Source organism: Dama dama, chromosome 25 (genome assembly GCF_033118175.1).
Source record: "Dama dama isolate Ldn47 chromosome 25, ASM3311817v1, whole genome shotgun sequence".
Classification (NCBI taxonomy): Eukaryota; Metazoa; Chordata; class Mammalia; order Artiodactyla; family Cervidae; genus Dama; species Dama dama.
In genome coordinates this window covers 38,962,012-38,977,761 of record NC_083705.1, presented here as the reverse complement: position 1 = coordinate 38,977,761, position 15,750 = coordinate 38,962,012, and the positions used below count along the sequence as shown (strand labels likewise).

The window sequence follows — 15,750 nt, the reverse complement described above, 5'->3', positions numbered from 1 at the left end:
GGCAACCTACTCCAGTATTCTTGCCTGGAGAATCTCGTGGGCAGAGGAGCCTGGTGGGCCACAGTCCGTGGGATTGCAAAGAATCAGGCACAACTGAGTGACTGAATATGCACATGCATGCACAAAGAATACTACAGAAAGAAAGAGCAGGAGCAGCCCCTGTAGGAAAAGTCCTACGAGAACATACAGGGTTAAGGAAATATTTGTTGTTGTTGTTCAGTCACTAAGTCATGTCCGACTCTTTGCGACCCTGTGGACTGCAGCGTGCCAGGCTTCCCTGTCCTGCACTATCTCCTGGAGTTTCCTCAAACTCATGTCCATTGAGTTGGTGATGCCATCCAACTATCACATCCTCTGTTGCCTGCTTCTCCTCCTGCCCTCAAACTTTCCCAGCATCAGGGTCTTTTCCAATGAGTTGGCTCTTTGCATCAGGAAATACATTGTTATTTGAATCAATGTAAGAACTTTTGAAAACTAATATCAATAGGAAATCTTTATCACCATGAAACTATTACATAATTTTAAAAGTCTTGCTTTAAAGCAAGCCAAGGCAACCTGAATATTTCCCTAAACATCAAGAAAAAGAAAAATTGTTTTACTAGAAACAAAAATAGAGATGTCATTTTGCTAGAAATACTACAGCCTGTGAGGGATTTTCTGAAATGTTGACAGGTGTGTTTGTGTGCATGTACATTTTCTTCTGACTAAATCATATGTGATGAAGCATTTACTATGATATGAGTCAGAACTGAAATGTGTAGATGCTTTTTGATTGTTGCTTCCCCAGCAGTTCTGCATTCATTATCAATGCTGTCCAATGTGTTAACACGGGCCAATGTATTTTCTTATTCTCTATTCTTAGGATGAATCAGCACCCACCAAATTTTTGAGACCGCTCACGGCTTAGAGGCAAGCTCGTCTAAATTAAGGCCGGCTAAGGTGGCATTGCTGGGATTTAATCCCCTAGCTGCCCGTGTGACCAGAGGCTGATTTGCAAGTTTCTTCTTTCCTGGAGTCTGGATTGTCAGGTCTCCCGGGACCTGCGACTTGACAGCAAAAGTGCAAAATGAAGAAGATCAGAGATAAGCGTCAGCAGCGGAGACCTGGGGGCCTCTTGGGGGCTTTTACACACCAGGGCAGAAGATTCTCTGACCATCAAAGGAAATAGCAAACTGGAGCCTTTGTTTTGGGACAGAGCCACCTACCACAGAGCATCGGCACGGCCTGCCAGAAAGTTCTTGGAGCCTGAGCAAGGCTGGGGTACCTGGATGTGTGCCTGATGGTCCAGTTAGAGCGGGGAAGTTCACTGTGAAGGAAGGTGTGAAATGTCTCAAGTGAGGTGGGCGGCTTTGGGCTTGGCTGGGTAGGCAGTGCTGGGGTTGGTCTCTGCCTTCAGAAGGGGGTTTGCGCATCCAGGAGTCTTTGCCCAGCTCTCAAGGACACAGGGCCCTTACAGCCTTTCAAGTCCCATCTCCCGTCCCCTTGGGCCCTCTGCTCCTCCCCACCCTGCCCCTGCTCGGTGCCTCTGCTGAGATGGAGCGGTGAGCCTGCTGTGGACGATGACTGCTGTGTTTGTGAATGGAGGCGGCCTGGTGAACCCCCACTGTGCCAGATGGGGTCGGCGGGAAAGCGAGGAGAGTGGCTGTCAGACGGAGTTGGCCAAGGAGGACGAGGAGGGAGAGCCTCGCCAGCTGACACCCTTTGAGAAGCTGACCCAGGACATGTCCCAGGATGAGAAGGTGGTGAGGGAGATCACTCTGGGCAAGCGGATCGGCTTCTATCGCATCCGAGGGGAGATCGGAAGTGGGAACTTCTCCCAAGTCAAGCTGGGGATTCACTCCCTAACCAAAGGTAGGAACTGACCTCTGTGGGTGATGTCTAGGGTGTGGGGACCTGGTTTAGGGGGGCGGGTTAGGAGTCTGTGGCCAGGGAAGCCGGTGAGCAGCATCACTGAGTCCCTGCTAAGGGCAAGCATTAGGGCAGCTGCTGTCCGTCGTTATCGCAGTTCAATTTCACAGTGATGGTATGAGCTCAGTGTTTTTATTTTCACTTTATAGATAAGGAAACTAAGATCCAAAGAAGTCCAGTGTGGCTTTAGCAGTTTCATCTTAGATGATTTTGACTCCCAAACTCTTCTGCTATACCGTGCAGGTGAACTCAAACACTGAGGGTGTTCTCTCCAGTTCTGCCTTGGAGAAGCCGAGTGCAGTGTGGCTTGGTTCCAAGGCCACTCAGGTTCCCAGTCCTTATTTGTAACATCTGTCTGTATCTGTGTGTCCATACCAATGGCACAGGGACCCTCCCGGATGGCCAGTGGATAACGGGGTCCAGCCTCTCCTCCTTACCTGAGGCTGCAGCCTCTGTGAGGTTTGGGGAAAAGGCACTTGATCTCAGGATCTTCTCTGCTTCGTCTGCCCCGCACCAGTTCTCACTGTTGTTAGCTCCTTGCTTTCTACCACAGACCCATGCTTGCTTGACTGCTGGCCCCTCTGGGCTCTAGACCAGAAGTGCCCGCTGCGCTGGCCTCAGGAGCTGTGAGGAGAACCCACGTGGGCACTTCTCCAAGTTACCTGGAACTTAGCTAAGCTTGGAGATCGACATAATGGAGTTACAAGACAGAAAAAGAACACCTGCAATTCAGTATCATCTATTGACTTTCTAAAGCCCACGGGCTCTGCTGTCTTCCTGCAAGTCCCATATTGACATTTATTCTCCTTGGACCCAGGCTGCCACCATGTCTTCAAGGGTGTTCTTCCTTATGTTAGAATTTTCTTGTCTCTTCTTCTCTAACCTCCAATCCCATTCCACTCTCATCCCTGTTGGATCCCTATAGAGAAAGCACCACACACCCCCTTCCCCCCACAATCCCACGCCCACACACACACCCAAGTCACTGCAGCTTTAGGTCCCCTTCTGTCTTGCTCTGAGCCTGAGTGTCTGGGTTCATGCCTTCACATCTCGGCTACTCATCTTACCTACCTGGGTGCATGACAGCATTGCTGTGAGCCTTGGGTTCCTCACTGACAGAATGCAGCCAGGAGCACTGATTACATAAAAGTAAATCACACACACGCACACGTGTGTATATGTATGTGTGTGTGTTAGTTGCTCAGTCATGTCTGACTCTGTGCAACCCCATGGACTGTAGCTGTCCAGGCTCCTCTGTCCATGGAATTCTCCAGATCTTGTGTGTGTGTGTGTGTGTGTATGTGTTAGTTGCTCAGTCATGTCTGACTCTGTGCAACCCCATGGACTGTAACTGTCCAGGCTCCTCTGTCCATGGAATTCTCCAAGCAAGAATACTGGGGGTGGGTTGCCATTTCCTTCTCCAGGGCATCTGATCTTCCCGACCCAGGGATCAAACTTGGGTCTCCCACATTCAGGCAGATTCTTTACCGTCTGAACCACCAGGGAAGCCTATAGGATTTAAATCTAAATTAGGACAGATGTTGCTTTTCAGTGGTCTAGAGGAAGAGTGAAGGGCAAAAGAATTTTTCAATGGTCTAGAGCAAGAGTGAGGGGGCAGAAGATAAAACACATAGGGAGAGATGAGGGGCTGGAGATTGAGATAGCAGTTGGAAGACGTGATCAGGAAGGGGAGACAAGAAAATGGATAAACGCAAACCAGGAGAGCAGTTCAGAAAGGAGAGAGTACCCAGAGTGGCAGAGAGGGCACAGGGGCTGACGTCTGAGCAAAGCTTACTGGATGTGGCCAACTTGGAACTCTTTCCTGAATGTGGGTTCAGATACTCGATTCTAGTGGAGAGGAATCAAGAGAGAGTGGAAAGAATGTGGGCTTCAGAAACAGACAAATCTGAAAACATGGGCTTCAGAGCATGGGCTTCAAATCCTTGTTCATTCACTTGCTGGGTATCTGACTTTGTGCATATCATACTCATTCTTTTGGTCTTCAGTTGCCTTAACTGTAAAACAGAGGTAATGATTCTTAGAATTGTTAGGAAAATTAGGAATAACATAAACTACATGGAACATAGTAGCCACTTAATACATGGTAGCTATCACTGTGCACATCTATTTTTTACTTAAACTTATTTCAGATGGAAATTTGATATTAATGTCTTGAAAACCTATGAATAGAAGATAGTGGTAAAAGTAATACAAGGCAAACAAATTTCAAAATTGTATTTATTTTTCCAGCTTTATTGAGATGTAATTGATGTACAATATTGTTTAAGAGTACAACATTCTGATTTTATATATGTATATCCTGCAAACTGATTACCTGGATAAGGTTATTTAACACATTTATCCCCGAATGTACTTAGAATTGTGTGTGTGTATATAGTGAGAACTTTTAAAATCTATTCTCTTAACAACTTTCAAAAAATTGTAATGGGGGGGTTCTCTGGCAATCCAGTCATTAAGACTCCACGTGTCCACTGCAGGGGATATGAGTTCGATCCCTGCTGAGGGAACTGAGATCCCACAGGCCATCCAGGGAGGCCAAATTTTCTTTTCAATTTTAACAATATTTTACTTAATACCCTATGTCCAAACTATTGTCATTTCAACATGTATCCAATATAAGAAATTACTAGTGTGATATCTTACATTAAAAAAATTTTTTTAAAGGAAACCTAACAAGTGACTGAAAGTAATTTAAAACATGCCAAAAACCCATCTGAGTTTCTCTTTACCTTACTTAGGAGAGTTAAGGGAGAACTCTTAACTGATACTCTTAACTCTTAAGTGATATGAAAATAACATTTTTATGCTGTGGTTCGGTGCTATTTAAGGCTGTTTCCTTGCACTAAAATCACTGCCATGCCCCATGAGTGTTCAAGGTTCCACTTTGGGAGACACTGACCTCATCTCATCCTCCTGTGTTTTACAAATGGGAGTAACAGAGGTTCAGGAGTGGCTGTCCTGAGGTCACGGGGAGAGGCAGGGTTAGAACTCAGCTTCCTTTTTTGCTGCACCCAAGCTGCCTTGGGATTTCAGCTCAGTGACGGGGTGACTCGTGTGCAGGGGAACTTTGTGGCCCCACAGTGGGGTGGTGGAGCCAGGTTTCAGGGATGGAGGTTATCCTCTCCACCTCTCCTTTCTCTGGGGCCACATGGTTTCTCATTTCTACTTCATACTTCTTTCTGCAGAGTGGTTTTCTGTGGTTAATTATCCAAAAGCACATCACCAACAATAACTGTTTCCCAAACCTACGTAATCTCTCAGCTTTATTGCCCATCTCCATCCGACCAGCCTCATCCTATTGCAGCTCAGAATTTAAAGAGCGAGAATATAAGTGCTCGCTGGCCAGCCGGTGATGGGCCACCGCTGAGTCAAGGGCCTGCCTGCGTCAAGTCAGTGGCAGCCCCTAGGGTCCCATGGCCCACCTCACTGTCAGAAAAGCCCAAAGTCCAAAGAAGCATCTCTGAGAAGGGAGAGCACATCATCATCACACATCATCACAGAGACTGTAACCAGCTAAGCAGGGAACTGCCACTAGCCAACGGCAGCAGAGCATCTAATTCTGTAGACACTGTTATGTGAGGAGGGCAGAAGAGAGAGGATCAACAACAATTGGCATTTACATGGTGACTACAGAATTAACAATTTTAGTCCTTTGGACTTCAGAGAGCATGGCTTTTCCTGCTTGTGCTGACGGTGCCTCTGTGGCCTCACTGTCATGCTCTCCTCACTCCTAACCCTCCACAGAGGAGCCTTGTTATCAAAGGTTCAGTGTTATCCTCTGCTTATGGAACGGTATGGGGGCAAAGGAGGGAAAGACAGGCAAAGGAAAAACCAGTTCAACAAGTTCAACGTATAAACAAAGCCAGAAAATGTAACGGCAGGTCACTGCATGCTCGTACAGATGCAACAGGAAAATGAATCCTGGACTTCACCTCCTGACTTGCGGACTTGTGCCCTGATGGCCTCATTCTGGTCCCATGCTCATCTCTCCTCTGGTTCTCCCGGAACAGAGCCCAGGAAAGAATAGGAAAGTGCGAACAAAAGGAACTGAGAATGTGAAGAAGGGGGACCCAGATGCAAAATTGATGTGAGGATGAAGAAAGAGCCGGGTAGTTCATGTATTAGGAAGCAAGAACTCAGGGAGGATGACAGAGTGAAGACCAGAATACTGTGGGACTTTCCTGGTGGTCCAATGGCTAAAACACCCCACTTTCAAGGCAGGGGGCTTGGGTTTGATCCCTGGTCAGGAAACTAAGGTCCTAAATGCTGAAACTAAGAGTTCACATGACGCAACTAAAGATTCTGCAAGATTGAGGGCAGGAGGAGAAGGGGGTGACAGAGGATGAAATGGTTGGATGGCATCATTGACTCAATAGATGTGAGTTTGAGCAAACTCCAGGAGATAATGAAGGACAGGGAAGCCTGGATTTCTGCAGTCCATGAGGTGGCAACAAGTATGACATGACTGAGTGACTGAACACCAATGCTTCAGTTAAGACCTGGTGCAGAGCCAAATAAATAAAGAATTTTTTTTAAAAGGACTGTGACTTGTGACAAGAAGGAGGACATTAGGCTACCTGGAGGGGACTGGGATAGAAAGATAGAGGGACATTCCTCTAAAATCTTCACCTCTATAATGGGAGAAGATTTATCAGGGAGTGGTTTAGCCTTGCTGGGAATTCCAAATACCCTGTCCCATTACCAAGCCGTGTCAGATGACATCGTCTGAAGAGCCATTTGTTTAAATGTGGTTCCCATACAAAGCCAGCTGGCCCCAAACTGTCATTAGGTTTTCTAGGAAACGTGGACAATCTGGATAAGATCGCGGAGTAGATTGCAGGGAAGTGGAAGGTTTCAGTGCTGGGGGTAACTCCCAGGACAGTGGTTTATAAAAAGGCGCCTGCTGCTCATGATCCCTAGAGAGAAGGCTCCATACAGACCTCCCGCTGGCTGGAGTTTATTTTTATAGCTAATGGCTCAGATTCCCTTGGGCCTTGCAAGCAGATAGGGCAGGCTGAAACCACCACGAGTCCCCTTTTAGCTGATGAGAAATTTCTCAAAAGAGATGACACACTCGGCTTCTGAATATTTTATGTCCCATCTGTTGCCTCAAACAAAAGCAAAAGCGGCCACAGTGCCTGGCCCTTTCTCTGATGCTGCCCTTCCTGACCCCTTCTTCCCTGTCTTCTTCTCTGTCACTCTGGTCTCATGTTCCTAGAGCCCTTCCTCCTTCTCTCTCGATTTATTTATTCATCGGCTCATTCATTCTTCTTTTTTTTTTTTTTATAAAGTATAATTAACTCTCCCGTGCCTTGCAGAGGTGAATAAGATACAGTTCTTGCTTGACAGGAACTCTCAGTAAGTAATGGAGATAAACAGGAAGCAGTTGATACGTGCTGTCACAGGGTGAGGGACAAAGGGTGTGCTCGACCGTACCTGAGATCAGGAAAGGGTCAGTTGATCAGGAAAGGCTGTGTTATGTCTTGAGTTTTGCAGAGAAATGATACAAGGGGAAGGGGGATGGCAGGCAGAGAGAGATGTAAAGTGAATGGAGGTATGAGCCAGGGTGAGGAGTGTTTGGAGATTTAAAAGTAATTCAGTGAGGGGGACTTCGCTGGTAGTTCCATGGCTAAGATTCTGCACTCTCATTGCAGGGGCTCAGGTTCAATCCTTGGTCAGGGAACTAGATCCCACCCCCTGCAACTAAAGATCCTGCTTACTGGCAAAAATCAAAGATCGCGGATGCCACAACTGAGACCCCCACAGCCAAACAAATGAATGAAAAGTGAAAGTGAAAGTGTTAGTTGCTCAGTCATGTCTGACTGTTTGCGACCTCATGGACTGTAGCCCACCAGGCTCCCCTGTCCATGGAATTTCCCAGGCAAGGATACTGGAATGGGTTGCCATTCCCTTCTCCAGGGGCTCTTCCTGACCCAGGGATTGAACCCCCATCTCTTGTATCTTCTGCATTGGCAGGTGGATTCTCTTACCACTATGCCCCCTAGGGAGCCCCCAAAGTGATTAACTATTAATTATTTTAGTGAGGAAAGTGAACTGAAGTTGAGGCTTGCCAAGAGTCAGGGATGTCAGAACAAAATATTAGTCTAGTGGTCCAGAAGAATGATGATGTCCACCTCAACTAAGGAAGTGACAGTGAGGATGGAGAGAAGAGGATGCATTTGAAGACTATTTCAGAATATTGGAAAACCTGTGGTCAACTGCATGGGGGAGAAGGAGGAGGGGACAGGGAGGGGAAGAATTGAAAATGTCTCCCAGGTTTCCAGCCTCAATGACTTATACTGAATAGTGACTACTGGAGAAGAAGTGAATTTGAGAGTGCAGATTTAGAAGCCCTGACTTGGAGATACACAGAGGTCATGAAGTAGAGGAGCTAAATGACCATCTTGGAGCCCAAGAGAAAGTATGAATGAATAATAAAGGTTTGGAGCCTAACAAATCCAGATAGAGTGAAAGTCTCGTATGTCCTGGTCACAGGCTCTTTGGTGTCAGACACTGTGTCTTACAGATCCTCAGGCTCCCCCCACGTGCAGTATAAGTAATAAACATTCAAACAATACTTGGTGAATTAAGTCAGTATAACAACGTCCTCTGAAAATCCAGCAGTAATGAGAAGAGATGTGGGAGGGAGCCATGTCTGGCAGTTCTCTCTGGTGGGTCCCTCACACTGTAATCTCCCAGGAGAACAGAGCTGGGAAGACTCACACAGGCTCTAGTAAAGCTTAACCAATAAGGCCTACTGGTGTTTATTTTTTTATTGTATTTTAAAATATTTATTTTTATTTATTCGGCTGCATCGAGTCTTAGTTGCTGCACTTGGAATCTTTAGTTGCAGCACGTGGGATCTAGTTCTCCAACCAGGGCTTGAACCCAGGCCCCCTGCAGTGGCGGCACAGAATCTTAGCCACTGGACCACCAAGGAACCCCCCACTGGTTTTTAAAGGCAATCCCTCCTCTTGGGTACATTCATTAAAACAGCAATTTAAAATGATGCTTGCTGGGTGCAACTAGAGATTATTGTATTAACTGAAATAAGTCAGAAAAAAGAAAGACAAATAATGTATGATATCACTTTTATGTGGAATCTAAAATATGATGCAAATGAACCTGTCTGTGAAGCAGAAACAGACTCACAGACGTAGAGAATAGACTTGTGGTTACCAGAGGGGTAGGGTAGGGAAGGGATGGGCTGGGAGTGTTATTACACATCCCAAACAGGTGAATAAACAAGGTCCTACTGTATAGCACAGGGGACTACATTCAGTGTCCTAGGATAAACCAAAATGGAAAAGAATATTAAAAATAATGAAAATATGTGTACGTCATTCTGCTGTACAACAAAAATTAACATGATATTGTAAATCAACTGTGCTTCAATTAAAAAATAAATTAAAGGGACTTCTCTGGTGGTCCAGTGGTTAAGACTCTGCCTGCCAATGCAGGTGATGTGCCTTGGAGCAATTAAGTCCCAGCACCACAACTACTGAGCCCGTGCACTCTAGAACTCTCCAGCTGCAACACGAGAAGCCACCGCAATGAGAAGCTCACACACCAAATCGAAGACCAGCCCCCACTCCCTGCAACTAGAGAAAGCCTGAGCGCAGCAATGAAGATCCAGTGCAGCCAAAAAAATAAAATGAAAATAGATAAAATTATGTTTTCTTGCTTTAAGAATAGTTATTGGCTTTGGTGAATCCATCCTAAGAAAAAGTCCAGAATTACTATAACAAAAGAATGTTCTATATTTATAATGCAAAAGACTAAAAATAATTTATATGATCCAATGATACAGGCATGCTCAAGGACATTAAAGCATATATACTGGATGGAAGTCACACAACTATTAAAAAAATCACGATTATGGGGAGTCTGTAGTAACATGGAGGATGCCTGGGACATGATAGTAAATGAAAAAAAAATTTTAAGTTTATACTTCAATGGGGATACTTATCCTGGGCTCTTGTGAGCATTAAATGAGATCATTTATTCAACAAATATTTGTTGATCACCTCCCATGTAACAAGCACTTTTCTAGGGACTGGAAATACAGCAGTGAACAAAATAGACAATGGTCTGTCCTGTGGAGCTTATGCTCCAGTGGAGAGAGACAGACAAACGTGAGCCAGGAAAATATTCATTATGGTATGTAGTGATAAGAGACAAGAAGGAAGATAGAGCAGAGGGAAGGAGGTGGAGCCTTGGGGACTGCAGTTTTAGACAAGATGCCCAGGGACAGCCTTCCTGAGGATCACTGATCCTCAGTCCAGTGATCACTGAACTGAAGAGAATGAGGAAACTGGCCATGGGGTCCATGGGGGAACGTGGTCAGGCAGAGGGGACAGTCCGCAGAAGAGCATCAAGGTGGGAGAGTGCCTGTAATACTCTAGAAATGGCCGAGGCAGGTCGTAGCGGAGAGCAGCAGGGACCAGGTTATGGATCGCTAATGTGCAACACGGACGGCATTGTCAGGACTGTGGCTTTCCCTACAAGGGAAACCAGAGCCCTTGAAGGGAGCAGAGAAATGATGCGACCTGGCTTATGCTTAATAGGATCACCCTGGCTGCTCTGTTGAAAATAGGCTGCAAGGGGTCAGAGGCAGAAAAGGAGAGATCACCTGGGAGCCTATCAGAATAATCCAGGCAAGAGAGAATGGTGGTTTGGGCCAGGAAGAGGGCAGTGAGAGGCTGAGAAGGGGCTGGCTTTTGGCTATATTTAGAAGTAGAGATAATAGGATTTGCTGACAGATTGAAAGTGGAGTGTAAAAGGGAAGAGTCAAGTACTCAAGGTTTTTGACTGCAAGAATAGTTTCCATTTACCAAAACTGGGAAGACTAGGAGGAACGGGTTTGGGGTGGAAGAGATCAGTATTGAATGTACACGTTGGACGTGCCTGTTATACAACACAGAGGCTGTTGGTGCCTCACTTGTGCCTCTTTGGGTCTTACCATCTCAGTGCATGCAAGCCGGACCTTTGCCTCTCATCTCTTTGCCTCTGGGCTTTCTCTAGCTGCTGGAGCTGCTTTTCCTGCATGCATGGGAGGCCAAAAATACAGGGGAATTAACATCTGTCAAGAGCATCCAACAACCAGTTACTGGCACTAGTTGTTGTACCCCCGCTCTCTCACTCTTCTTGTAGTAAGACTCAAATGATAACTTGCAGCAGGATTTTTGGAGGATGGAGGGAACAACAACAACAACAAAAAACCCACAGAAAAATGAAGCAGTCAGGTCCATAAACCTCATGGATCAGTTTATTAAAGGGTAACTTACTCATAAGGTGGGATCAGGATTGGACAGACTGATCTGGAAGCATTTGTAGGATGTACTCTGCACTGCAGGGCCACTGGGACAATTTTAGAGCTAACCTAGGATATGGGGGTACGTATGCGCTTAAAACAGGAGGTGTATTCCTAAATCAAGATGATTGAAAAGGTAACGAGTCTTGTGGGTACTGGGAATATGTCAGCAAAAGTCTTTATCATTATTTGGGAACTAACAGAGCATAAAGGCCACCTGAACTTAACAATCCTTAAATAATATCTATGGGGTAAAAAATCCACCTGCCAATGTCTGCCAATGCAGGAGACCTGGATTTGATCCCTGTGTTGGGAAGATCCCCTAGAGAAGGAAATGGCAACCCACTCTAGTATTCTTGCCTGGAAAATCCCATAGACACAGTAGTCTGGCAGGCTACAGTCCATGGGACACAAAGAGTCAGACACAACTTAGTGACTAAACAACAATGTTAACTACATAGCTCTTGACAACAGAAAAGTGATTTACTGCATGGTAAAGTCCTGGATAGGGTCAGTGGAAGGACAGGAGGAATTGTATGGGCCCAGGATGGTGTCAGTTATGCCAACAGTCATGCAGAATTAACTGATAACTTGCTTAGTAACACATCTTTAATTGGCTGCCTTTCCTTTCCTCTCTCACCTCCTCCTTCTTCTACCACTGTTTGCTGGGTACAGTTGTATCATTCCTCATCCACTGTTTGCAGTTGAATCACTACCTCATGACCTGCTCAGAACCCAAACTGAGACAACCCCATGGAGAGGTCTTATAGGCAGGTGTATTTATGCACCTGGGATCACCAAGGAAATGATTGTAGAGATGGCCAAGGACTAAGCCTTCAGGTGTCCAACATTTAGAGGCTGGGCAGATGAAAAGAACACAGCAAAGGAGCCTTAGACGAAGTGGCGAGAGGTAAGAGGAAAACCACAAGTGTGTGTTTTCTCAGAAACTAAGTGACAAAAATGTTTCTAGAAGGACGGATGAAGCCTGAGAACTGGCCATTGTTCTTAGCAACTTGGAGGTCAGCGGTGACCCTGAGAAGAGCATTTTTTAGTAGCATTATCTCTTAGGCTCAAGATATAACAAGGGTGGGACTTCCCTCGTGGTCCAGGGGTTAAGAATCTGCCTTGTAATACAGTGACACGGGTTTGATCCCTGGTTGGGGGACTAAGATCCCACATGCTGAGGGGCACCTGAGGCAGCACGCCACAACTAGAGAAGCACGTGCGCTGCAAAGAAGAGCCTGAGTGCCGCAACTCAGATTTATTTGGCAACTCAGCTAAATAAACAGATAAATTAAAAAAATATATATATAGTGGGAGAACCGGAGACAGTGACATAGAACCAACTCTCTAAGGGAGCTTTTCTATACAGAGAATGAGAAAAAGAGGTCTAATGCTGAAGGGGAAAGTGAGGTCGAGAGAGGTTTTTCTGTGGCTTCTCAAAAACTTTTAAAGATGTTCAGTGTACATAAACACAAAAACGCAGGTTTTAAATCTGAAATATTCAGTTAAATGAATTTTCCAAACTGAAAAAGACCTATATAACCCCCACCAAGTTCAAGAGAAAACATGCCCAGGACTTCAGAGGCTCCCCATCCCCGCTTCTATTTACTACATCCCCATGTATAACTGGGCTCTCCTGGGGGCTCAGTGGTAGAGAATCCACCTGCCAATGCAGGAGACCCGGGTTTGATCCCTGGGTCGGGAAGATCCCCTGGAGAAGGAAATGGCAACCCATTCCAGTATTCTTGCCTGGGAAATCCCATGGACAGAGGAACCTGGTGGACTATAGTCCATGGAGTCTCAAAAGAGTAGGACATGATGTGGCGACTGAACAAGTGTAACCACTATCCTGACTTTTAACATCACAGATTACCTGTAAAACTTGATGTAAATGACCTCATAGAGTGTGTCTTCTTTTGTCTTATTTCATGTGCTTAATAGTAAATTTGTGAAAACCAGGGACTTCCCTGGCGGTCCAGTGATTAGGAGCCAACTGCCAGGGTCCCTAGTTCAATCGCTGGTGCAAACCGCACAGCACAGCCAAAAAAAAAGAAAAATTGGGGGAAAACCATTTCTATTATTTTGTGTAGTTTAGATGCTTCATTCTTATGCTATACAGCAGCTCATTGTATGAATATATTATAATTTATGCAATCTACTATTGATGAACATGAGGATAGTTTCCAATTTGGGGCTACTATGAATAATGTTACTATGAATATTCTAGTACAGTCTTTTGCTAGCATGCATGTATTTTTGTTGGGAAGATTTTTCATTTTTTTAGATGGGTAAATAGCATGAATGTATGCAGATGGAAAAGATTAAGTAGAAAGGTTAAAATTGATGATGCAGGAGAGAGGGAAGAAATTTTGGATGCCTATTCTTGAGTAGATGAGAGTAGATGGAATCTATTCAACACATAGAGGCATCTTAGCCAGGCCTTAGGTAAGAGCAGGGACCGTTTATCCAGAGGAACAGAAAGGAAGACAGAGTTTATGAGCACAGATTCAGGTAGGTTGGAAGACTTGAGGAAATTCTCTTTTATTGCTTTCTTTACTCAATAAAATAGAAAGCAAAGTCACTCAGCTATGAGCAAGGAGAGAAAGTATTAAAGAACTGATGGGAGAAAAGAAGCCATCAAAGTATCATCTAAAAGTGTAGGGGTGTTATTGGACCAGACAAAAAAGTGTTTGCCAGGAGCATTACAGACGCACCCAAGGTAATAAATGATGAATTCAAAGTGAGACAAGCCATCATCGTCACTGCATGGGCACAGGCAGAGTAGGTGAGAGGCTGGGTGTAACCAGGTATGTTTTAGCTGAGTGAATAGGATGAGAGAGAGAGCAGAGATGCTGAGGGAGCACACAAATCCATGCCAACAACAATAAAGATGCTTCTCCAGCACATGCCCTCATCCTCTCAGTTCCTCAACCCAGAAACCTTGACCTCTTCTTCAACCCTAAACCTTAGCTGAACCCCCAGTCCTACTGACTCCGCCTTCTAAATGTCTCACCCTATCCTAGTTGATTAAGCTGTTGTAATCTGTCTCCCTCATCCGTGTTTATCCACACTGCAGCCAGAAGTGATCTTTTAGAAAATGCAAGCCTGGTCATGTAAGCGAGCTCTTTTTGAAACTTTCTAGTGGTTTCTTTTGGTTACCAGAGGGGAAGGGTGGGGGGCAGGGGGGATAGTTAGGGAGTCTGGGATTGACACTGCTGTATTTCAAATGGGTAAGTAACAAGGCCTTACTGTGTAGCACAGGGAACTCTGCTCAATATTATGTAACAACCTAAATGGGAAAAGAATTTGAAAAAGAATGGATACATGCATAACTGAAATCACTTTGCTGTTCAGCTGAAACGAACACAACATTGTTGTTTATCAACTATGTGCTGCGCTGTGCTTAGAGACTCAGTTGTGTCTGAATCTTTGTGACCCTGTGGACTGTAGCCCACCAGGGTCCTCTGTCCATGGGAGTCTCCAGGCAAGAATACTGCAGTGGGTTGCTGTGCCCTTCCCCAGGGGATCTTCCCAACCCAGGGATCGAACCCAGGTCTCCCCAGATTCTTCACCGTCTGATCAGCTACACTCCAATATAAAATAAAGAAAAAAGTAAAAGAGCTTTCCCATGGTTTCTCAATGTCCTTAATCTGAGGTCCAGAATATGACTCAGGGACTTTGGTCCTGACTGACTCTCCGGCTTCATCTTGGCTTATCTTTTCCTTCATTCCCCATGTGCCAGTTCCACTCTCTGCTTTCAGTTCCTCGGAGGCAGTGGTCTCCAAAGTAGGGTTCATGTATCCCAGGAGGTGCCTAAGTGGGGGTGCCCACTGGGATGAGGGAGGAAAATATCAAAGCCTTTTTAAATATTTATTTGTAATTGCATGGTTTTTAATATCTATGATTACATATATTAACAGTGTGTATATTTATAGTTACAGTTCAGTCACTCAGTCATGTCCAATTCTTTGTGACTCCATGGACTGCAGCACGCCAGGCCTCCCTGTCCATCAGCAACTCCTGGAACTTACTCAAACTCATGTCCATTGAGTCGGTGATGCCATCCAACCGTCTCATCCTCTGTCATCCCCTTCTCCTCTGACATGTGGCCCACTGGAAAAGGGAATGGCAAACCACTTCAGTATTCTTGCCTTGAGAACACCATGAACAGTATGAAAAGGCAAAAAGATATAAATAGTGCATGCATCTAATTTATAAATATACATATATTAGAGCAGTGCTTAAAAATGTTTTATTAGTAAGGGAAGCTAATCAAAAAGGTGTATAGACCAGTCCCCTAAGGTGTCAGGGGCTTTCCTGCCTCAAGGTCTTTTCTCCTATACATCCCTATACACCCCTATATATATACTCACCTCCATATATATATCTTCTTTTTGCTTCTCCCCTACTTTCCTCTAGTTAACACCTAGACTCCAGGGAAGGTGTTAAAAAAATCTTCCCTGACTCCATGACTCGGGGTACCTCCGCTTGTTTTTCACTTGACT

At 45.2% G+C, this 15,750-nt stretch overlaps 1 protein-coding gene across 2 annotated transcripts in view; it reads left to right on the top strand.

Annotated features, from left to right (window-relative positions):
- The window catches only part of NIM1K (NIM1 serine/threonine protein kinase), a 70,913-nt gene that overhangs the window by 45,045 nt on the left and 10,118 nt on the right, over window positions 1–15,750 (top strand). Inside the window, exons 2-3 of one of the 2 annotated variants that reach the window (XM_061129543.1) lie at window positions 863–1,327; window positions 1,431–1,851. In XM_061129543.1, coding sequence (XP_060985526.1) covers window positions 1,560–1,851 — 292 coding nt within the window. In that variant the 5' untranslated portion in view covers window positions 863–1,327; window positions 1,431–1,559. Of the gene's footprint in view, window positions 1–862; window positions 1,852–15,750 lie in introns of both variants that reach the window. The other variant, XM_061129542.1, reaches the window with a different exon arrangement.